Genomic DNA, 23684 nt, shown 5'->3' with positions numbered 1-23684 from the left:
GTTAGTATGGATTGGTTATTCATACATCGCGCAAATATACTGTGTGAAAGGAAAACTTTGTGTACCCCCTCCCTAGTGGAGAATCGTCATCTGTTCCAAAGTACCAGAGTTGTGTAAAGGTTAGCATCAATTCTACAATGAAAGCCCAGAGGTGTCTACGGAGGGATTATCCCGCTATGTTAGCAACCGCTTCTGATTGTCAGGCTAAGGAAAATAGGATCGGGGATCCACCAATTGTTCGTGACTCCTCTCGGTGTGCTACTCAAGGAACTTTCAGGTTTACTTTCACAATTGTTAGTCGGAATCTCAGTTGATCTCACGCCAGATGCAGCCCTGATTACTCGTACTTCTTACCGTCTTGCACCAGAAGGATTGCAAGAACTGTCCAATAAACTTCAGGAAACTACAGGATGGGTGTTTTATAGATCTAGCTCCTCGTCCTAGGGAAACGCGCTCTATTGCGGAAACAAAGAACGAGTCCTTTCATACGTGTACAGACTACCACAAAGTGGCTATCATAGACCGTCACCCCCAGCCTCGCATCAACAACCTGCTTGAACCGTTGTAATAATCAAGAATCTATCTGGAAACTGACTTAAGACCGGTCTATCATCTGATGGAAGACCATGGGGAGGATGATTCCTAACACGGTGTTACAGACCCAATATGGCCACTGTGATTTTTCTGTTTAAATTATTTAAGATATCCAACACACCAGGGCCTCAGGAATCGCATGAGTAGTATGCGCCAACCTAGTTTTGTCAGAATTCGTCGATCGCGTTTATCTGTGATGTTTAGAATCGCTACCAGGGGAAAGGAACACTATGAACGGCACCTGTATTTTGACCTAGGACTCCTAGGGGAGGAGCAACACCACGCGAAATCTACCTAAGTGTGACTTCAGGATTAGGAATGTACACTTTCTTGGACACGCAGTCAACGAAGTGGGGATACATGCAGATCACACTGAAGATCCATTTCATTAGATATGGATCGGCACTAAATAGTCCATCGAGGGTACAGTAATTTCTTGGTCCAGCTAGATACTACCGTAGATTCATCACGGGATTTTCGAGGATCTCGCAACTTTAATCTCTTTAGCACAGCAGGGTGCTGTGAACTCGTGGGAGACAAAATAGGAGAATGTCATTTCAACTTTCTAATCCCAACTCTACAAAGCGCTGAGCATCGTCTTTACCTAAGGGTACGGGTGATCTAGCGGTATACCATGATGCTCCGAACCAAAGTCCCAGTTACACGCCGATGCAACACGAGAAAGTAATGACTTGTGTAATGGAGTTACGAAGAGGAACTGCACCACATACAACCTGAGGTGGAAACCGTGGTTGTTGGATTTAAGTGGGAGGCATTACTTGGACGGTACCAAATGCACTACTTAGACCGATCGCAAGGGCCTCCCGTGTACCCTGGTTACGAGAGAGCTAAATCAGTTAATGGCATCACTGGATGGAACTTTTGAATGAATACGACCGCGAAACCTAAACGTACCCGAGCCTTGCAGCTCGCTATCCACTTTAACATACTTGATCAGACTCGCCTTGTTGAAACTGAAGAACTGAAGGAAGAGAGTTCTCAAGATAGACCCATGCAGGGCATGGGGAAGCAACGTTTGGCAGGTCGGACGATATTTGCTACTTAATGGAATGAATATGGACCTCACTATATGGAAACCTTTGGGAACTGGTGCACGCAAAACACGTAGGTTTCGATATCCCCTTTCATTTGAGTTTTGATAGGATGAATTAAAAACCTGAAGACCATGTACGGATGACCGGGCCTGAAGGCCCACATAACAACGCATGAGATTGATGTTTGACTTGAGGGAAAGTCAAGGTGGGATATTGGCAACCAGAAACCCATATATGGAAATAAGAACATACTGCCATGGATTTTATCACTGGTCCACTTACAACTCGAAACGGAAACATTATCATCTAGATGATCATTGATGGACTCACATTACCAGCACACTTTCCTACAATCAAGAAAACTGACGAGTCTTCACAGTTGTGAACACAGACACAGAAAATGATGGATTATTGCAACACTCCTGCTCAACTTTCACCATCGGTATTCCACGACACAGCCCACGAACGAGAACTAGAAGCTTCGAGAACCAACAAAAAGATAAACGCAAAAAAAATATTAATTTCACTTAATCCATTATATTTAACTTCTAGATTGATAGTATCTTAACTCGAAAAATATTACAGAATCTGTTGAAAAAAATGAAAGCAAATGTCAAAAAATACCTTAAAATGGTTCAAGATATTTAAGTGATGAACAACTTAGTTTCAGAAGCAAAAACTAAGTGTTTTTGGGATCCGGAGATTATGAAGGCCTGTAAGCAGTGGGATGAGACACTTCGGAATAATCCCATTTGTGTGCCGCCTGATTCGGTTCAAGAGCATGAAACTGCACCCTCTCCTGTTCATCAAGAGCCTGAAAATGCAGCTTCTGAAGTTCATCATGAAGTTACTACAAACGAAGAAGGTAGACAGGATGAAGACGCTCAAAAAGAAATATCCAATGTTTTGGTACAAATGGCATCAGAAGGTAAAACATGCGAACTCAATATTTAACACATGCGAACTTATGTAAAAAAATCACTAATTTTTATGCACATGCGAAACCTAAAAAAACACATGCGATTTCTGTCAAAACACTTCAAATTTGATTTCGCGCGCGATGTCATGTATACCCCTACGATTTTGATTCTACTGTATTAAATTAAATAATTTGTATCTATAGGTATACTACAACCAGATGATGGAGGAGTCACAGACACCCTTATTGCAAACATTCGAACTGTGGAACCGGGTGTCTATGCTTACCAAACACCTGCCAAAGGTAAAAAAGCACTTTATATTAGGAAAAATTTTAAAAAACACAAATTATTGTATTTCTTATTACTCTGGCATGCAGAAAGTGGTGAAAACGAAACTGTTATCGAAGAAATAGTGAACTTGGCAGAATCTACACAAAAAATTCAACAAAAAGTTCAAGAAAAAGTGCCAGAAAAAGTGCCAGAAGTGGAAGCAGTTTCTTTAGGAGAAACTACACAAAAAGACCCTCAACAACCCGATACGGAAATCGAAGTTGAGAAGGAAAAGGAAGTTGAATGCCCTCAGGTAACGGCTGAGGAATTGCATTCAGTTGAGTTGGTTTTGAGCCTGGGACCCAGTTTGGAACAAGATAAAGATAAAAAAAACAACTAAGGGGAGAAAAAACTCAAAGCCAAAGCAAGTTCCAAAACAAGTTATACCAAAAGGGTTAAATGAACTGCTTTATAAGACAATAGAACAAGCCAAAATCCGAGCTGAGAAAAGATGTGCAGAGCTTGGAGACAAATTTTGTTCCCCTTACTGCAACTGTCACACCTGAGCAAAATCCGCCACAATCCTGATTATCACTTCACGCCTTGTGCTTACTTGTCAAATTTCGGGACGAAATTTCTTTCAAGTTGGGGATGATGTGACAACCCAATCTTTCGAGGTTAGTAACGTTTTACCTTGCGATCTTAACTCCTCTTTATCTCTTGCTTATGTGCTAAAACATCCTATTCAATTATAACTTCATTAAACGTGAACGTTTAGTAATTAAGCAAAGTATCGTATTGGCATTTGTTGGGCCGCGTACATCTTGGGCCGTTTAGTCACACTCTACGACTAATGGACCACCCGAACCCAACTCATTCCATTTAAATGTTAACCAATATCCGGCCCAAGTATGTGCAGCCCAAAGTCTCATATCCGGCCAAAATGTGGGGTTTTAACACAATAATTAGAAGCACGTAACCCCCATATGCCCTCATCTTCTCATCATAACAAACTCAAACCCTAAGACCCTACATGTGACGGCAGTAGCAAGGCCCTTCTATTTCGGTTTGCATCTCACTTTGTCAGATTATTTGGTTAGTAATCCCCACTTATTCATTTCATGGTTGTGTGATGATGTTTGATTAATTGTTGCCTGGGCCGATCAAGTGTATATATGTGTTGAATGTCTAATGTTGTTCGATTAGGATGTTCGATCAGTGGTAATGATAGGGTATTGATTGAATGTTTTAAATAGATAGTGTTGTTATTCAAGCTTGTAGGATACCAGCCGGCTATCAAGATAGTTCCTTATGTAACCAATGATCATGTTTCCTAGACATGATATATTTGATAAGTCTTGCATGATACTGTTGATGTATGTAACATGATTCTTTTCGCTCATTTATGATTCGTTGCTTTGTGATGTGTATGAGAGTGTAGAACATTGTTATAAAGTCAGATTTGTATGCATAAATAATAGTGGGATCTCTTATCGAAACCGGTAGCCATGTGATGATCTAGCATCGTTTTGTGTTAGGAAGATTAATGATTGTTGTCAGAACATCAATCAATGGGCCATGTTAGGGATTAAAGAATGGCAGGCTATTATTGTTTCTGTAGGTAGTGATTAATGGTAGGTTTTGTGTAATATAGTTGTCAAAAAAATAATGATTATGTAACAATTTAAATATATGGAACCGACTTAGTATTGTTTTGTGGGGGGGGGGTGTTATTTAAGGGTAACATAATAACTCAAACCTGAAACTTCCGATTTGTTGCTGGACTAGTACAAATTAGCCAGACTGTTAGGATGTGTTTGATAAATAGCACCTTCCTTACTGATGGGCCGGTTGTGATGTTGGCCGCACACGGTTACCGAACAGTGGCATACTAGTTTAAATTAATTCGTCACTTGGGCCATATACAAATCGGTTGTATCCGGTCACCACGGAGCCCACTGAACCTCGTGATCTGAACTGGGCCACCGAGGCTTGGGCCAAGAGAAACTGCCGAGAAAGTGGGCCGCACATGATGTAACTTGGCCGGACTTTGAGTGTTGGATTTGTTAGTTATCGTGATATACACATGATTTAGCTTTGGGCCATACACACATTAGTTGATCATGTAGGTATGTATATGGTATATTTGTTTGATTACATGTTAAGCATTGCTTGATACTTTAGACGGACGAATAAACTGTCACGAGTTGGAATGCATATGTGTGTTACATGAGCAATGAATATATTTTATGTGAACTTCGAATGCGTGAATTAACTATACGTGATAGGTGTGGTATATGTGCATGTGAAACTGACCGTAACTGGTAACCTTTTTAGGACGTGTTTATTCAACTGTTAATCAAGTAAACAATCTTACCGAACAAAACCAAGGTGAGTTCACTACTTTTGAGCATGCGTCCCGGTGGTTGGGACAGTCAGTGGGCATCCCGGGGAGGGATAAGTCTTTTGGGTAAAACTGGTATATTGGATAATATTCTCATTCTATCACTCTTAAGTCCCATCTTTTGTTACCGGGGAGGTAACGGGGTATTAGTTGGTAGCGCTACTTAGGTTTGGCACCCTCACACCGTACCGGGAGGACGGTTGTGAACTAATGACCCAGTCGGGCCCAGTGCTTTGATAGGAGCACTGGGGAAAGGGCAAAACATACATCAGGAGTCGTCTTGTTCAGTATTGAGATATTATCAATATTACTTGCTTTTGTTAATGAACTGAAATAATCATTTGGTAACAAACGTTTTCATAAACTGTGAACTCGCCAGCTTTGTCTGATACACTTGTTGCATGCTCGCAGGTCGTTAGGTAACTTGGATGTGGAAACTTGCTGTCTGGAGATGCAGGAGTGGTCATGGGTCGACTGAAGGGGGACTCATGTGAATACTTGGTTATTATTTTACATTGGTTTTTGAACAACATAGTTATGGTTTGTTATTTGCTTCCGCTGAACATATTGGTTTTCGAATAAACTTGTGATGGGATTTATTTAATAATTTGAGAACTTCATTTTGAAACTTGTGGGTTCAATGTAATTAGTGGCTCATTGTCAGTACGTCACACGCCTATCAGGGGCACTCCCTAGGTGGTATTTTGGGGGTGTGATAGCAACAGAGTGGTAAGCATGCATGAAGCACTATTGACTCAAGAATTGTGTGTGATTCGGTATACATTTGCTACATTTGCAGGCATGCAGTAAGTAAAATACTTATATCAACTAACAAACATTCTAAAATATATGCACACAACAAATACTAATTATTTATTTTATGACTGGCAGAGAAGAATTTTACCGATCAAAAACTGAGGTTGCCACATTCAAAGCTATATTTGAAAGCTTCTATAGGGGTCAATACGTAGCATCGAACGGAATAGATGCATTTGTGGATGTTCTAAACCTTGAAGAGAAGAAGAGGGATAGAAAATCATCACCATACAGACTCTTCTTGTTTAGCACAATGATGGTATGTTTTCATATAGATTTTGGCATTTTAAATTATAACAGTAAATGCATGTTTAATGATTTCGCACGCTAATTGTATCTAAATCGCATGTAGTATAGAAGAAAGTTTTCCTGTGAAAAAAAATTTCTCATACTGTTGAAATTTTGCATGTGGTATATATATACTATTCGCATGTGAAAAAAAATACATTGTTTACATAACTTTGATTCTAATTACATAACATACAGCCGTATATCTTTTACGACGAGGAGAAATGCACAGACAACCAATGACTAAAAATATTTGCCTCAAATTTTGAAGACATATTACTGAGATATGAGGTAAAAAAAACTTGATTCGGTTGACCTGGTATTTATTCTGGTACTTCAAGGTGACCACTTCTATGTCTTGTGCTTCAACTTGAAATCTGGCAAAATTGAGGTGATTGACAATTCAGCAGCTAACCAAGAGTTTAAGGATAGATACAAGGGGCTTCCAGACACACTGGTAATAGAAAAACTTATTCATATACATGTTATATTTGATATAAAAAGCTACTAACACAATGTTGCTATGTTACAGAGAAGGGTATTGGTTTTATACCTAGAAAAGGCTTTAAAACCAACACCGGCTATAAAAGAACTTGCAAACTCAGTTATAGAAAGAAAAGAAATGGATTAGAGGACGAAGAATAACGGCGTAGACTATGGAGTGTTTACGATGCGTCACATGGAAACATACAAAGGAGACCAAAAACCATGGCTGACTGGATTTGTGAAAGAAGATGAAGTAAACAACAGACAAAATTCACAACTTCATCTCCTAAGGCACAGATATCTCAGTAAAATCATTCTATCCGAACACAATATGCATCGTCAAGAAATAATTAAAAAGGCAAATGCTTTCGATAAAAGGCCAGACAAAGAGAGGTATATGAAAGATTTGGATAAGATAATCCCAGATAGGATGAGTAGATATTTTGGAAAGCCAAAGTAAACTTGATTGATGATGGATTTATGTTAAATATTTAAACTTGTTAGTGTTTTTAATTTCGCATATATTAGTGTTTTTAATTTCGCATTTGTGTTTTTTATTTCGCATATATTATGTTTAAAATCGCATGTTTGACATTGAATTATTAAAATTTGCAATAAATATGTGACTACGAACATGCGAAATACAAGTCCATTACATAACACAACATGCGAATTTATTGAAACATGCACTAAAATAAACAAAAGTTCATTCAAAAGATGAAAGAAACTCCATTTTCATCTTCATCGAGCATCTTAAGACAGTTATTGCATCAGCCAACTCTTTCAACTGTTTCTCATCCCTCTCACCCAAATCCACCATAAACATAACAACAATTTCTTTATGACTACTCACTTGCATCTGAGATAGCAAGTTCAGAATTTCTCGTCTTCTCTTCATGTTTTCTGTTACACGAGAAATGTTGGCCTCCAACATCTCTTGACACTATTGATCCTCTTGAATTTGTTGCTGAATCCTTTTCCTCAAAGCCTGCTTGATACTTGGTTCAGAAGAAGAGGATGTTGGTAGATCTGCCATTTTTTAATAGGATGTTTGCAATAGTGATAAAAACATAAAATATATAATAAAAGAAAAAGTATTGATATGAATTATTGAAATCAATTATTGAACTGAATTATTTGATTTCAATTATTGAAACACACTGTGCGAAAATAAAAATAATTATTATTAAAGCATGCGAAATAAATAGCTACAGTTGATAAATACTTTAAGGTTTGCGAAGTCTCGAACTTAAACATGCGAAATTAAATATTAAACTTCATTGTGTGCGAAATGTCTATTTTAAAACATGCGAAATTATATAAAGGATCCATTCTTAACTACCTGGACTATGTTAAAACACCACATGCGATATATCAAACAACACATGCGATATGGTAACCCAACAAATAAAACCAGAAACAACTTATCTTCAACCTTCATTACAATCTACTAAAATGAAAAAAGCTTCAAATCAAATAAAACCCAGAACTCAACCTAATAAAACTATTGACGAATCCTAAATGACGAATCAAGCATTTTCGGAAATCGCGGTTCAGTCAGGAATCAATCAAAAACCCTACAAATCGAATTGATACGAACAATAATTAAATGGGACGGTTACGAAACGAACTCCATATCTGCTTATAGTTGACGGAATTCCATGATTAGCCCTCAGATGTTGGAATAGAATATCTGATATACCCTTATTTATTTAAATTGAATCAGGACACGTGTATGGCTGTCGGTAGCGCGTACATAATGTACGATAAGGAGATTTGTACCATACTCTTTACCTATATATATATATATATATATATATATATATATATATATATATATATAGGATCAAGAGAGAACGCCTCAAATTGTGAGAACGATTCTCAACCACAAGATCTTAGTGGTTTGTGGTTGAGATTGATGCGGTGGCATTTTTGTAAATAATAGGGGCATTGGAACTACAAGGAGGGGTAAAATAGGAAGATCCAAACAAAGGTGCACATGCTAATCACATGCCATTTTCCCCCATCATATTTAAACGACAATAACTTTTTTATACGTGATTATGTGAGGGAAGCAGTGAAGATGCTTTTAGAAATTATGCAATCTTCAATGGTAGGAATCTTAAAGTATCTGTAAGTGACAAGAATAGGCTAGGAAGGGTTGGTGTTAGATGTGTTAAAACTTGTCCCTTTAAGGTGTATGTGTCTTACCATGTTAAAAAGGCATGCTTCCTTGTTAAAAGTGTGGTTAATGAACATAGTTGTCAAAGAAATATGTTGAAGAACAGCCAGTTAACTGGACAATTCATAGCTAGTCAGTTCCTACATATTTTCAAAGCTAATCCTCATTGGAAGGCAAGGTGTTAGGTTCCTGTTTGCAGTACTTCTTGTAAAGCCTTTGAAGACTGTTAGGGTTTCAATTTAGGCTTCACTTTGAGCTACAGTTTGGGCTTCAGTATGGGCTACAGTTTGGGCTTCAGGTATGGCATCAGGTATGGTTTCAAGAAGTTGTTTTGTAGGTGTTAAATTCCTGTTTACAGCTCTCTTGGTAAAACCTTTGAAGGCTACAGGTATGGTTTCAAGAAGTTGTTTTGTAGGTGTTAAATTCCTGTTTACAGCTCTCTTGGTAAAACCTTTGAAGGCTACAGTTTGGGCTTTGAAGGCTACAGATCTCTTACCTTATGCATACAAATGAAGGATGTGCCTGCCATCTTTCTCCCCCAAATTTTTCAGCATATCCATGACATCTTGGTCATTGGTAATCTACACAAGACCATCTACAAAATTCTTTCCAGGCATCAAGTAGAAAATTTCAATATTCTTATCCTGGTAAGACCCACCCTCAGTCACATAATCGATCAGCTCAAAATAAGACATCTTGTCTACTTCTACTTCAAACATATGAGTATCACCACCTTCATAGTGCAATTTAAGGTTTTTTTTTCAGCTTACCACCGTGCCAAGCTTTGACAATAACCTTGTCATCCATCCTGTTGGTTTAAAGAGTGAGAGAGGATTAACTCAAGATTCAATCGCATAAACAACAAGAATGTAGCAACAATTTTATCATACCTGATCGTTCGTTTGCAGCTTTCTTCTTGAGAAGGATTTTAGGGTTTTGAAGAGATGTGTTTTGGTTCAACTGTGTAATGTTTTGATCGTTCAAGTGTTAATGCCCCTTTTATATTTAGCCAATTTCAGTTTTGAATTAAAATAATCCATGTCATTAATCATTTAACATGTGGCAGACACATGTGGTAGTTAGATGGAATTAATCAGCCACGTCAGCATTTTTATTAACAACGTTAGCCTAAACTAACTGTGGAGTATTTTTACAAAAAAATTGGACGAGGTCAGATTATTGGTGGCTAATTCGTGACTTGGGATTATTATTGGCCAATTTCAGAAAGATGAGATTATTATTTTCCAATTTGCCAAAGAATAATTAAACATAATTAGTTTTTATAGTTGGAAGATATTAACCATAATTAGTTTTTATAGTTGGAAGATACATATGAGTACTTTTGGTGGAATAAAAAAAGATCACGATGATGATGAAAACCGATTAAATCTTTTTTATAACAAAATCATAATCAAGTTTAAATCACCACTATGATGAACATAATTATAATTACAATGAATGAGGTAAACAAAATAGCAGCAGTGTGAATTACCAATAACAATGGAAAGGTTTGACGTTGAGAAGCAAGATCTTTTGACCAGTTACATTTTCCCTTCTCAACATTCATCAGGATTTAAATTTTTAATAAATCACACAAGAGATCATACATGTTATGATTACTGGAATGAAATTGTTACGCAGATGCAGCACGATCTTTTTCTATCATGGATTTGATGTAAAACTCTCCCGCTTTGTACGAAGACCTCACCATAGGACCAGATGCCACGTATCGGAATCCCTGCCATTAAACAAGAAAAAAACACAATATGATTAGGGGCCAGATTTGACCAAATGCTCTCGCTTTATCATGAAATTTGACTAAATTCTCATAACCTATTGACCTTGAACAAACTCATGTGTATTATAAATTATACCTGATTCTTACCAAATTCATGTGATTTATCACAAAATATAACCAAATTACCGAGCTTTAGCAAAGAGTCAAGAACAAATTATCATATGCTTTATCACAAGAATAGACCAAACTCTTAACACTATATTTAAAATCTTTTAATTAAACTGTTATCTGGATTAACTAGGAATTGACAGGATGAGAATCCTGTTTAAAATTTGTAGTTTTTTAACTGTTAAATGAGAATTTAATTCGGATTGTGGTTATGGCTGGAGAAAATATACCTACAAGAAATCAAACCGATTACCTATGTAGCACGGGGACTCCATTTATGTGGCCGTACCCGTCTCGGGTACTTGTCGGGGATGTTTCCTAAACGTTTCCGATGTCGGGGACGTATCTGGTAGAAGTATCCAGCCCGTTTCCATTTATTTTTAGGGTTTTTACCCTTTCAAATTCCACAACCGGCCACTAAATAAATAGACATATCATATTCGGCTTCTCTAATCTTTAAACTCTCAAGTCTCATCATCTCAAATTCTCTATCGATTGCCGATATGAACCGGAATTTGAAAATGATTTGATCATTGATAATTAATTACCTTTGGAAGATGTAGTATTTTTGGAATTTGTTTAATGTATTTTTATTTTTTTATATTTTTTATTGCCGTACCCGTATCTTGGAATTTTGAGTTTTGCCGTTCCCCATTCCCGTATCGTCCCCGTACCCCGATCCCGTACCCGTTCCAGTGCTACTTAGCCGATTACTGAAATAAAAACTTTAATCCACTAGAACTTGGATTACCCAAATTGGCTACCTGATTTTTATAGGATAAGACACAAACTACTGCGCTGTTCGCCAAAATAAGTATAACAAAAAGAGTAGGGCCCGCATGTTTTTTTTTTGGGGATAAAGTCGTAATAAGAAAATGAAATGAGAATTTACTAATTTTAAGCTTGTTTTAATCATTTAAGAAATGTTGTCCTAATTGATGGTAATTAATGTTTCTCCTAGACAGGTGGGGTAGTGTTTTATGACTTTTTTTGCAGTTGATATGATGGATGTTGGCTTTATTCTTGTTCCTGGTTTTCAGGTTTGATCAATGAAGTTTCTAGGCTGTAGCTGACCCATTCCTTCATGTGAAGAATACTTTCAAAAGCACAAAACGCCCCGAGGCGATAGAGTCCTTAGACCATGTGTAGTGGGGCGTTTTTTTTTTTTTAAATTAAAAAAAAAACGCCGAATCAGTAATCACGTCCATCTCCCATTACGGCCCGGCGTTATCGGGCGTTTTTTTTTGAAAAAATTCGATTGGCGTTTTTCAAATCACGCCAAAAGGGCAAATTTTTTGGCCAATCAGATGGAGATAGCTGGAATTTGTGCCGGAATGGGACGAATTTGAGTCGGAATGGTTTTGTGGTTAGCCGGAATTGTTGCCGGAAAAGCTGGAATGCAGGAAACGAAGAAGAAGATGGAATGCAGGAAAAGGTTTTAAAAGTTTAGTTTTGACAACTTTGGTCCCTGTGGTTTAGATATGGTTTTAAATTTAACTTTTGAACTTTTGAATTTTGGTCCTTGTGGTTTAGATATGTAATGTTTTCTATTTAACTTTTGAATTCTTTTTAAGAATGTAATGTTTTTTTATTTAAATGAAATTTTATTAGTTTTAATTAAAAAATTCAATAATTGTGTAATGATTGACGGGGCATTATTGGGCATTATCCCACTACGCCCTTTTTGTAAAAACGCCCAATAATGCCCCCTTGCTGACTGGACTGCCACATGGCGGAAAACGCCCAAGGGTAGGGGCATTATTCACTAAACCACTACGCATGGTCTTATAGCTGAGCCGAAAGTGCATGCATTGCATTCGTGATGTGCACTTCTTTTTGTAAAAAAAAAACCTTTTATAAGCCATATTTCATACACAAAACACATTAATATACATTTAACATCTAAATAATAATAAAAGTAGCAATAGTAATAATATAGCACAATAGTTTTAGATCCAATAGGAATATTCTAGAAATTCAGTTGGAGTTTGATAAACAATTTTGAGATAAACTAAAAACTACAACACCAAAAAAATTACTGAACTGTAATAAAATTAAATACAGAAAAATAACAGTTTCTAATTTAATAATCGTCTTTTAGTTTATATGATAAATTTTAAAACTAAGATGACTTCAAATATTCAAACAAAATCAACACGAAATATGATTAATGAAGGAGCAAAACAATGAATTAAATTAAAATAAATTATTGATGTGAAATTAGACACATGATTTTAAATGGGCCACGCTATTTACTAAATTGGTGGAAGAAATTATGTGTGATTGGATTGGACCCATGATTTTAAAGTACAATAACCTAAGTATTTTTTTGATTGATGGTATAATCTGGAGATATTTGGAAGTGCACTCAGACATGAGAGGAATTGTACCTAATAAGTGAGACTTGATAGATCATATATGAAATAGATTAAAGCTATGAGTAGACATGGTTTAAAAAGGCTTTCCGAGACCCGCCTCGAGGCTTACGCCTCGGCTGAGGCTATGAAAAAACGTCTTAAAGGCTTAGCCTCATAGGGGTCAACTGAAACCTAGGCCTCAGTCATCCGAGGCTTTCCGAGGCGCTGGCGGTGAGGCAAGGCGCTGAGGCTTGTGAAAATTGAAAACTTTAGGTTTTTTGGACTTTATTTCAGGCCCATTTAGTGTTTATTGGGCTTAATTGGTGGGCCAAACCAATAGTTCACTTAAAAAATATCTATTAGGTTAAAAAAAAAAAAAAAAAACCTATTCTAATAGAAGAAATCGGTTGGGCACGGATAGGATGAACAAGTTGGTGGACGTTATGTACAGTAGGAGATTGAAGCAAAAGTTTATAAAGAAGACGAATCTAAAAGATGATAAGGACCCAATAGTTGCCCATGATGTTTTGTTGAATGATGAGTGGATAGCCAACCCGAGTGGGGATGAAGATGGCACTGGTGGAGTTGGCGAGTCAAATTAGGAAGAAGGTGAGAGAGTTCATCATCTAGGAGGAAAAGGAAAAGAGTTATTAATATGGTTGATGAAGATGACGATCTAAATACTCCAGATAAAAACTTTGAGGATGATGATGCAGAGGAAAACGAGTTCTATGATATTTAGATGTCAAAAAATTACTAATTTAAGTTGTTCGAACTATATTTTATGATGTTTGTTTTATGTTAAACCTTGTTTGTTGAACTATTTTCTATTAATGATGTTTGTTTATGTTAATTTGTGATTTTTATGAGATATATTTTTTATTTATTTTTTTAATAATGTTTTGAGGCTTACGCCTCGACCTGCCTCGAGGCGTGAGGCTAAGGGAAAACGGCTCGATACCCGTTTCCGCCTTTTTAAACCTTGTGAGTAGATATATGATTTTACATTTAGTTCAGCTTCTTATCGGCATCTATAAGTGTAGTAAATTTGACATCATATAACAACTCAAACTTATAATACTTTGGCCCACGCAGTTATTAAGGGTTTTACACTTCAAATGCACCACAAACACCCCCTTAGTTGTGATAAGAAAGCAGATAGCAGTGAGCCTTGGAATTAGGCTTTCATTATAGGAGTGAAGTTTGTAATTAAAATTTCATGTTCTTAACCATAGTTGTTAATAGCGAGCATAGCGCTCGCTATAGCGAAGAGAGTAGGGGTAGTTTCCCAGCTATATGATGTTTAGCGCCTAAATAGCGTAAAAATAGCGCATTTAGATTTTTATTCTCTCATTTTTTGGATAAATATAGAGAGAAGTTAAAAAAAGAAGCGTATTTAGGTTTTTTGTTTCAGGATTGAAAACAGAAGCATATTTCTTTCATATTTGATGGATTTTTTTTATAAAATATAGAGTAAATTGCCCGGATGGTCCCTGTGGTTTGCCATTTTTTCACCTTTAGTCCCCATCCCCAACTTTCTTAAAATTTACATGTATGTTCCCCGTGGTTTGATCATTTGTTACTCGGATAGTCCCCGGACTGGATGAATATTAACTTATCCAGTTAATTCTGTGTGAAATGGCTTAACTACCCTTCCTCATTAAAAAATCAAGTGGGACCCGCTTATATTTTAAAACATAGTTACATTTAAAAAACAAAATTCAATGTGGGGCCCACCCACAACTCACCAGTCACCACCAACTTCATCAAACCACCTTCAACAATCGTCAAACCACCTTCACCAATCGTCAAACCACCAGCACCAATCGTGCATCAACGCCCTATCCCCACCTCTTTCTCTCCGGCAAAACCTAAGTAACCAGAATACCGACCTCACCATCATCTTCCCCGTCGAACATCAAACCTGGAACTTCATTTTTCGGCGCGAACCTGGAACTTCGTATACTTGTAGCGACCCCGTTTAGCTTCACTTGTAAGGGTGTCTCGTCACCCCCACCTTCACATACCATGAGAATGATCAATGTCACGTCCCTCCAAATAAGTACAGTATTTTTTTTTCCTTCTTAATTTTGGCTCTACCTCAGGTACTTTACTGATTTCACCCATCAGTTGTATCACAAAGGGAATGACTTTTACTTTTAGCACCATTAATACTTTGAGAGCATCTTAATTTATACCTCATTCATCCCCTTCTTTGTCCCAATTGTCGTCAGCCATTTCTAGACAAGGAAATGCCACCACCCTTAAACCTTCCAAAGTCAACTCAAACGCCCCCCCCAACGACATCATAATATAAGAAATCATGGTAGAACCACTGCTGCACAGGAAACTTTTATGGGTCTCCTGATCTAAATAATTTAATAAATAGAAGTAGCAGAGAATTAAGTACTTTTTATGTAAGCAAGATCCTCGGGTTCTATGCCGTAACCAATCAGTTTACCACCTGAAACTTCGTTTCACCGGAGAAGAAAGGGAGGGAGGGTGAGGTTGGTGTGTGCTCATTTGTCAGAGAAGTGATCGAAAAAAAAAAACAGGGGAGTTTGCTGCGGAAGGAGATGGCGAGGTCGGTAGGGTAAGGTGGAGGAGGTGTGGTGGTGGCGAGGGGGGGGGGGGGAGAGGATGAAGGGTTTGTTTTGGGAGAGGTAGTGGCGGAGGAAGTGGAGGGGCTCGGAACAGGGTCATCGGATGTTAGTCTGGTGGTGATGAAGAAGAAGAAAAGGGGGCTTAGGGTTTAACTTTATATTTAAAAAACAATGGTGGAGCCCACTTGTTTTTTAATGACCAATCAGATTTTTGTTATTTTATTTATTTATATTGAAAGTGAGGGTAGTTCAGTCATTTCACACGTACTTAACTGGTAATCTTAGAAAGTTGAGGACTATAGGTGAAAAATGACAAACCATAGGGACCATCTGGGCAATTAACTCTAAAATATCTATGTAAAATATGTCTAAATATTTCTTCTAGTGTCGCTAAACATGAAATAGTGCCCGCTATTTCATCGCAATGGCTACGAAGCATATAGGTAGCTTGTAGCTATCGTACGCTATTTGCTATTGACAACTATGCCTCTTAACTGATTCTATAATCTATATGACCAAAATAAACTATAAATGTTTCTTTTACCTTTTAGAACTATAACTACTTATATAATCACCTTTCAATATAGGAATGTCATCAATCATATAGGGTTGTGTAATTCTAACTCAAAGATTAATAGATGTTTTGATTTACTAGAGACGACAATTCCAACCCTTTAGTGGTGAATGGGTGATTTTCGGTTATGTTTTACCTCTGATAGGCAATATAAACATAGTTAAAAAGAAATGGGTCGAATGGGCCAAAGTCACCTACAGTGTATATTTGACCTCCTATCTTGCTTTATTCTAAAACTAGATTATTATTGCAAGAATAGTTTTTTAGGTGTAATAAAGTTTTGGAAAATTGACAAAAACCATACCAGCCAACCCCTAAAAAATTCCCATTTTGACCCATTACCTGAACCCGCCCATATTGATAAGAGAGGTTGGAACATACCATTTCGATGCCCAGTAATCGGTATTTCTCAAATGCTTGAGGTGTTATGTACTCAGAAACTGGCATGTGGCGCTTAGAAGGCCGCATATACTGGCCAAATGTCATCACGTCAACACCTGCTGCCCTCACTTTCTCCATTGTGCTCACTACTTGATCTGGAGTTTCCCCACAACCCAACATAATAGATGTTTTTGTAAGTGTGCCAGCTGGCGCATACTCTTTCGCCTTTATTAAAACATCCAAAGATTGCTTAAAATTAGCACGGTGATCTCTTACTGAACTCTGAAGCTCTTCAACTGTTTCAATGTTGTGAGCAAACACATCCAATCCAGACTTTGCAACTTTCTCTACACACGAAGCATCTCCTCGAAAATCAGGAACTGAATGATCATTTCACGTTAACACATCAAAATAAAATTAGAATTTTTGATGAATATAGTACAACTAAGAATAATAAAACTGAAGCATAGATACCCAAGGCTTCTATGAGCATAGTAGGTTTCAGTGTCTTCAACTTCTGAACCGTTTCAGCAAAATGACCACTTCCTTGATCAGATAAATCATCACGGTCAACACTAGTAATTACCACATAATCCAAACCCCAAGAAGCAATTGCTTCAGCAACATTTGAAGGTTCATTTGGGTCAGGAGGTGGTGGGGTGCGTGAAGTCTTCACATTGCAGAATCTGAAATAATAATAATAATAATAATAATCATAGTTATCGCTAGCGAATAGCGGTCAATAGCGATAGACAACCTATATGCTACGTAGCGATAGCGATGAAATAGCGCCCGCTATTTCGAGTTTAGCGATAAGGTAGTAGATAAATTAAAAATTAAAAAATAGCTATCCATATTATATATATGTATTTTATAATGTTAGTTTTGTACTTTTTATGTATAAATTAAAAAGTTTAAGGACCAAATGTAAACTTCTGAAGATAGAGGGGGTTAAATGTTTAAATAGACAAACTATCTTCATACTTTTTAAGTAAAAAGTTACAAGTTATAGGAACAGAATGTAAACTAATGAAAGATAGAGGGGTTAAATGTTTAAAAACCTAAACTTATAAAAACCCTAAAAGCCTAAAAGACGCAGATACGCAACCGCTGGTCTTCTTCTTCCCCCTTCTTCCTGGTTTCCAGCTGAAAGCAACACCGTCGCCGGATTTCACGTCGGAAGTCGCTATATCGTCGATATAAGGTCGATATGTACCTTGTAGCGACATATGACCGCCACGCCACGCTATTCGCTATAGCGGCCATCGCGATGACGATGACGATGACAATGATGCAAAATATAATTTAATGAGCATTTAAACTGAAACTCATCATCATCATACTCAGTAAATCCCACCAATAGCAAGGCTAAGGTAGGGTTTGAGGAAGGTAAGATGTAGACAACCTTACCTCTACCCCGTAGGAATAGAGAGGCTGCTTCCGGTGAGAGCCCCGGCTCGATAGTAGTTTTGCATCAAGCCTTGGACATAAGGCACATAACACTCAGCAATTGGGACAAAGGCCGATTAGTGCATGTACCCCCCTAGTCTTTCGGCTATCAACGCCACCACATGATGCATGATTAACCGTCCGCCGTTTTTTACGTTATTTTCACGAAATTAGTAAAATAACGTTAAAATTAGTGCATTTCACTTTTGCCCCCGAGGGCCCACACACATATACATTATATGCGCATACCGCAAGCGGGGCGTTGAGCATTTAAACTGAAACTAAATCAAGTATAACCAAGTACAATAAATAATGAGCTTGGTTTAAAAAAAGCGTGAGGCGTTCCGGAGCGTTTTGGTTCCAAAAGCTTTAAGCGAAGCTTCAAGCGCGAAGCGAGAGCTTCACGTATACGAAGCGCTCAAAATTAAAACTCTTAGCCGATAATTATGAAGATAATTATGTGTATTATTATTAGATAAATATAGTATAGAATTGTGTTTATCTTTTCCAAAAATACAGCTAGGGTTGTTTTGTATCTGCTCTATATAAGGAGCCTTTGTTGATCAATAATATTCATTCACAATTCATACCATAAACAGTATAAAAAAATATTTGTACACATCAATATGACATATTCTACTTGTTAATCATAAACAAAACACAAAAACATGATTAAAAAATAAATAAATAAATATTTGTACACATCAATATGACATATTCTACTTGTTAATCATAAATAAACACAAAAACATGATTAGAAAACACACTTAACACATAAAAAACATAGTTAAAACATAAATTAAAGTCGAAACACACTTAAAACATAAACATAAAAATAGTCTTTAATTAATAATCATCATAATCAAGTACGTATTCTTCTCCATCAACATCACTCAATCCAATATCTTCTTCATGCTCATCTTCATCATATAGAGGAGCTTGTTTTCCCTTGTCCCTTGATGTACTAACAATGGTGAAGACGGCTGAAATTATGATAACATACCTCTTTGAATGTCGATTATTGGAGAAGGCTAATTTTATTGAAGAAAGTATGAAGAATCGATGGAGAAGAGGGAGGGAGCGGCTGAAGATGTTAAAGAAAGCTAGCATTCTTTTTTTAGGGCAAAGTAGCCGGCATATCAAATAAAAGATGTTGGACCTCAATTAAACCCTATTAGAGACCATTGGGTCCAAATAAATACCCAAATCTGAGCTGATTGGGCTGAAGCGTCACTTCAAACACATGGCGCTTCAGGCTTAAAGCGCGCTTCAAAACGCATCACGTGATTTGTCGCTTCAGAGCAAAAAAAAAGTGATATTCCTAACGATTCATCGCCTCACGCTTTAAGCTCGCTTTTTTAAACCAAGAATGAGCGAACACAAATTTGAGCTCAAATGCTCAACTTTATTGAATATGTGCATTTTGCTTCTTATTGAATTCGAAATTGGTTAGTAAGTGGATTAACTTCAGTGATATAGACATCTTATACGTCCAATTTAAGATACACAAAATATTTTCGCTCTGCTTGATAGAAAATGCGGAATTGAGGGCAAATAAATAAATTCCCCATGATTAAGTAAAACTTTAATCTACTTATCTCAAACAATGATCTGATTGCTAAGATAGTCACTAATGTTCGAATTACAATTAGAATAACTTTTAAGATTAATTGCAATCAATACGATAATTTTAAAATCATCCAGTTATTAGTAGTTAAAATCATCCAGTTATTACTATTAGTTGAGAAATAAACCTAGGTAGTCAAAGGCTCACAAGGCGCAAAGGGTGAGCTTGTCGCCTAGGCACAAGGCGCGACCAGTTTTAGTCATTTTAGACTGTTTTTCGTCTGGTTTTTGTTTTAAATTATACTGTTTTAAATTGGGTTTTCTAAGTTTTATCGCCTTGCTACACTCAAGGCGTTTTTGGTGTGCCCGGCCTCATCTAGGTGCCCAGGCGCACGCCTTTGACTACCATGCCATAGCAAAAAAAATATATATATATATATATATATATATGAAAATTAACATTTATGATTATCACGTTTTTTTTTCTAATAGTGTATTAACAGCAAAAACGTGACTCTTATAATGCACATCCTAACTCCCCCTCTTGCATCATATTCTTTTTACACAACATTTATGTATTTGGGTTGCTCTTATAAACGCTTTCATTGCAGGATCTCCCTCCAGTCCCTGCAGTTACTGTAACCATACAACCCCATCATCTTACTCATCCCATTGGAGTTGTATTATCGGTAAGTCAGACCTACATACTTTTCATGGTCAAGTTAAGTCCCTGCTGACCATTTTTGGACATCTGATGTGTAATTGATTGTATTTGTACAGCTTACGGGGACACAAGTAATTGTGGAAGGAGTGGAGAACCATAACCCTTTAAACGAGGGTTTGATTTTATGGATCACAGAAAGCCGGTTGCCACTAGGTGTAGCGGATGAAATATTTGGGACCGTTAAGAATCCTTATTATATTATTAGATACAACTCAGAAACCGAAATCCCTACTGGGAGAAAACAAGGCTGCTTGATCTCCTTTGTTCCTGAATTTGCAGATTATGTTCTAAATAGCAATAATAATCTTTACAAAATAGGGTATGACGCATCGGGTGTAAATGATGAAGAGTTTTCTGAAGATTTAGAGTTTTCTGATGACGAGAAAGAGCCCAAGTACAAGAAAATGCTAAAAATATCAAAAAGGGGATCAAATAATCATAATATGAAAAGGGATAAGAAGTCAAGAAACAGAAATGGTGATTCACAAGTCACCAGTTGCTCTTCTGGTGTACCCACCAATGGAGTTTGGCCAAACGGGTTGTCGTCTACTAAGCCTCAAAATAACGGGCTTCCTTGTAATTACAACCCTTTATGCAACAGGGTTTTATTCAAAATCTTGGCGTGCCGAGTTTACCTTACTTTAATCCGCAATTCAACACTAGCATTGGTCATGTGTTCCTTGTGATTTTGTTCAAGTTGTTCATCCCAATTTGGGTGCATATGCATATTGGCCTCGGAACAATTCAGCCAGTCACAAGTTTGGCCACCAATGAGCTTACCACAAGGGGTTGCTGCAATCCCCAAAGGGCTTGGTGGTGCTGGAAATGGTGAATATTGTCCAAATCTTAATCAAACTAATCGAGTTCCTAATTATGGAAGAAAACTATTTCAAAGGACAGTGGCTGTTTTAGACGAGGGAGACCTAAACCTACACTAAATCTTAAACCCTAAACTCTAGTGAACACGAACGCATATCCATAGGAGAAATGTAACACAATCTAGGTTAACTATAAATAGAACATAGTAACATTATATGTAGTTTTATCTAGTTGTCATTATTTTGGTGTTACTTTAAGTTCATCTGCCATTGATGTTACATTTTCTTTCCTTGATAAGAACTCAAAACACCCAATTCCTTAATCTGCCATAGTCTAGTAATTTGAATATCAATTTAGCAAAGTATATGAACTGAGCACCATATCTTCCCTCGATAAGAATTTGCATAGTTGGTCTTACCAAAAGTTGTTGAGATGTTTAAATCGTACTTCATTAGTTGATCGTTATTTACTTATTTTTACTGAATTCGTTCATTTGTTCTATTCATTGGTATTTATTAGTTCATTAGTTACACTGCTCTAAGGGGAAACAAATAATCTTTGATCCATGCCCTTTTTACCTCAGATCTTGATGCTTGAACCATGAATCTTGATCTTGAATAATGTATTTAAGGTTGTGACCTAATTTTATACTTATAACTACTGTGTCTGAACTAAAACACAAACTTAAGCGATACACTCCCATGCTCCCTAGCCTCCTAATATCAACAATCAAATTTTTTACTAAAAACAAAATCATTGTGATAGACCTTTTTGTCTAAACTTAATGTCCCCTTACATTTCAAATTGTTAGTTTCTAATTAACCATATGTCTTTATTATACTTTTACATTCGGATAGGATAACTACTTTATGTTAGTACTCTATGTTATACTTTTACATCCGGATATGGTTTTGGAGTCAGGACTCAGGGGTCTCAGTGGAAGCAACCTGTCTATCCCCTAGGATAGAGTTATATTACTGGAATTTGTTAGGGGTTGTTTGGCAACTTCTGAATGGTTAAGTGCTGAACCAATAAGAGGTCTGAACCATTAGGTGCTGAACCAGTAAGAGGTCTGAACCATTAAAAACCAGTATAATGCTTAACCTTTCAGAGGCAAATGTCTGACCAATCCAGATTAGAGGTCTTAACCATTCAGACTTAGTATAATGCTCAACCATTCAGAGGCAAATGTCTGAAACATTCAGACATCAGCTCGCGAAACAAACAGTCTGAACCATTAAGTGTTGAACCAGTAAGAGGTCTGAACCATTAAGAGCCTCATTAAGAGGTAAACAAACAGCCCCTTAGTGTTGTTGTTTCTAATGTTAACTCAATTCTAAATTACTGTTGTTTCTCCCACAAATCATGAGTTCGATTGCCTCGATAGTCGATATATATCTAACAATTGAATGAACACATCCACAACAACAATTATCCAAATCGAGACCAAAAACAATCACTAACCTGCAACCTCTGGTACAAGTATCACCAAGAATCATAATAGTAGCAGTAGCAGTACCAGTTTCACCACCAGACCAACACTCCCCCAAGTTGGGGCACTTAGCTTCCTCACAAACCGTATGAAGTTTCAATTCTCTCAACTTCTTCTTAATATGCGTATACTTGTCACCGCCAGGAATCGATTCCTTCATCCATTTAGGCTTCGGCAACGGCTTCTTCTTGGTTCCGACCTCAACGGAATACTCTTGGTCGGATGAGAGGCGGATGAAGTCGTTCAACGACGGCGATTCGGTGGCGAGACGGTGGCGAAGCTCCGTTAGGGTTTGCGGATGCTGGATTTGAGAAGAGAAGGTGCGAGATGAGATTGAGGTGAGGAGATTGGAGTTCGTTAGGGTTCTTGTGAGAAATTTGAATCGAGAATGCATCTTGTTGTTTGTTGATTTGCTTTGGGCGAATGGAGAACCATGATTTTCAGTTGTGAAGAAGATTGACGATCACGTGCGAGGAGGCCATGGGGATGTTGCTTATTTTGACCACAGAAATTAATTATTAATTAATTATTATTATTATTATTATTATTATTATTATTATTATTTTATTATATATAAATGCTAACATAGGTTTGCTACAGTGTCGAGGTTAATTTCGCCATTTACCGTTTTCCTATCAGTTTTAACCTCAGTTGCCCCGTTCACTTTTCATCTTCAGCTTCGACACCCTTGGTAAATAGGGTTTGCTACAGCTAAATTCAAAGAGATAACGCACAGAACACCGGTGTATGTCGCTCCATATCAGTCGATTTTGACCGGATCTGGCCTGGCTCCCGCAT

The 23684-nt window shown here is 37.2% G+C and overlaps 1 protein-coding gene across 2 annotated transcripts; it reads right to left on the bottom strand.

Annotated features, from left to right (window-relative positions):
• Nucleotides 1-10385: 10385 nt before the first annotated feature.
• LOC110884643 (lipoyl synthase, mitochondrial) lies at nt 10386-23356 on the bottom strand. Of its 2 annotated transcripts, none has more exons than XM_035978508.1 (4): nt 22859-23356; nt 17311-17378; nt 16837-17216; nt 10386-10753 (listed from the first exon to the last, which is right to left on the bottom strand). In XM_035978508.1, exons 1-4 carry the CDS (start codon nt 23278-23280, stop codon nt 10649-10651), a joined length of 975 nt encoding a protein of 324 aa, XP_035834401.1. In that variant the 5' UTR covers nt 23281-23356; the 3' UTR covers nt 10386-10648. The 2 variants fall into 2 exon arrangements, with proteins under 2 accessions (XP_035834401.1, XP_021988060.1); XM_022132368.2 differs by having other exon boundaries at nt 17311-17522; nt 22859-23354.
• Nucleotides 23357-23684: the final 328 nt, after the last annotated feature.

The sequence above is a fragment of the Helianthus annuus genome, chromosome 10, assembly GCF_002127325.2.
Source record: "Helianthus annuus cultivar XRQ/B chromosome 10, HanXRQr2.0-SUNRISE, whole genome shotgun sequence".
NCBI lineage: Eukaryota > Viridiplantae > Streptophyta > Magnoliopsida > Asterales > Asteraceae > Helianthus > Helianthus annuus.
Note: the sequence above shows the minus strand (reverse complement) of the source record. Positions and strands in the feature narration are given on the sequence as shown.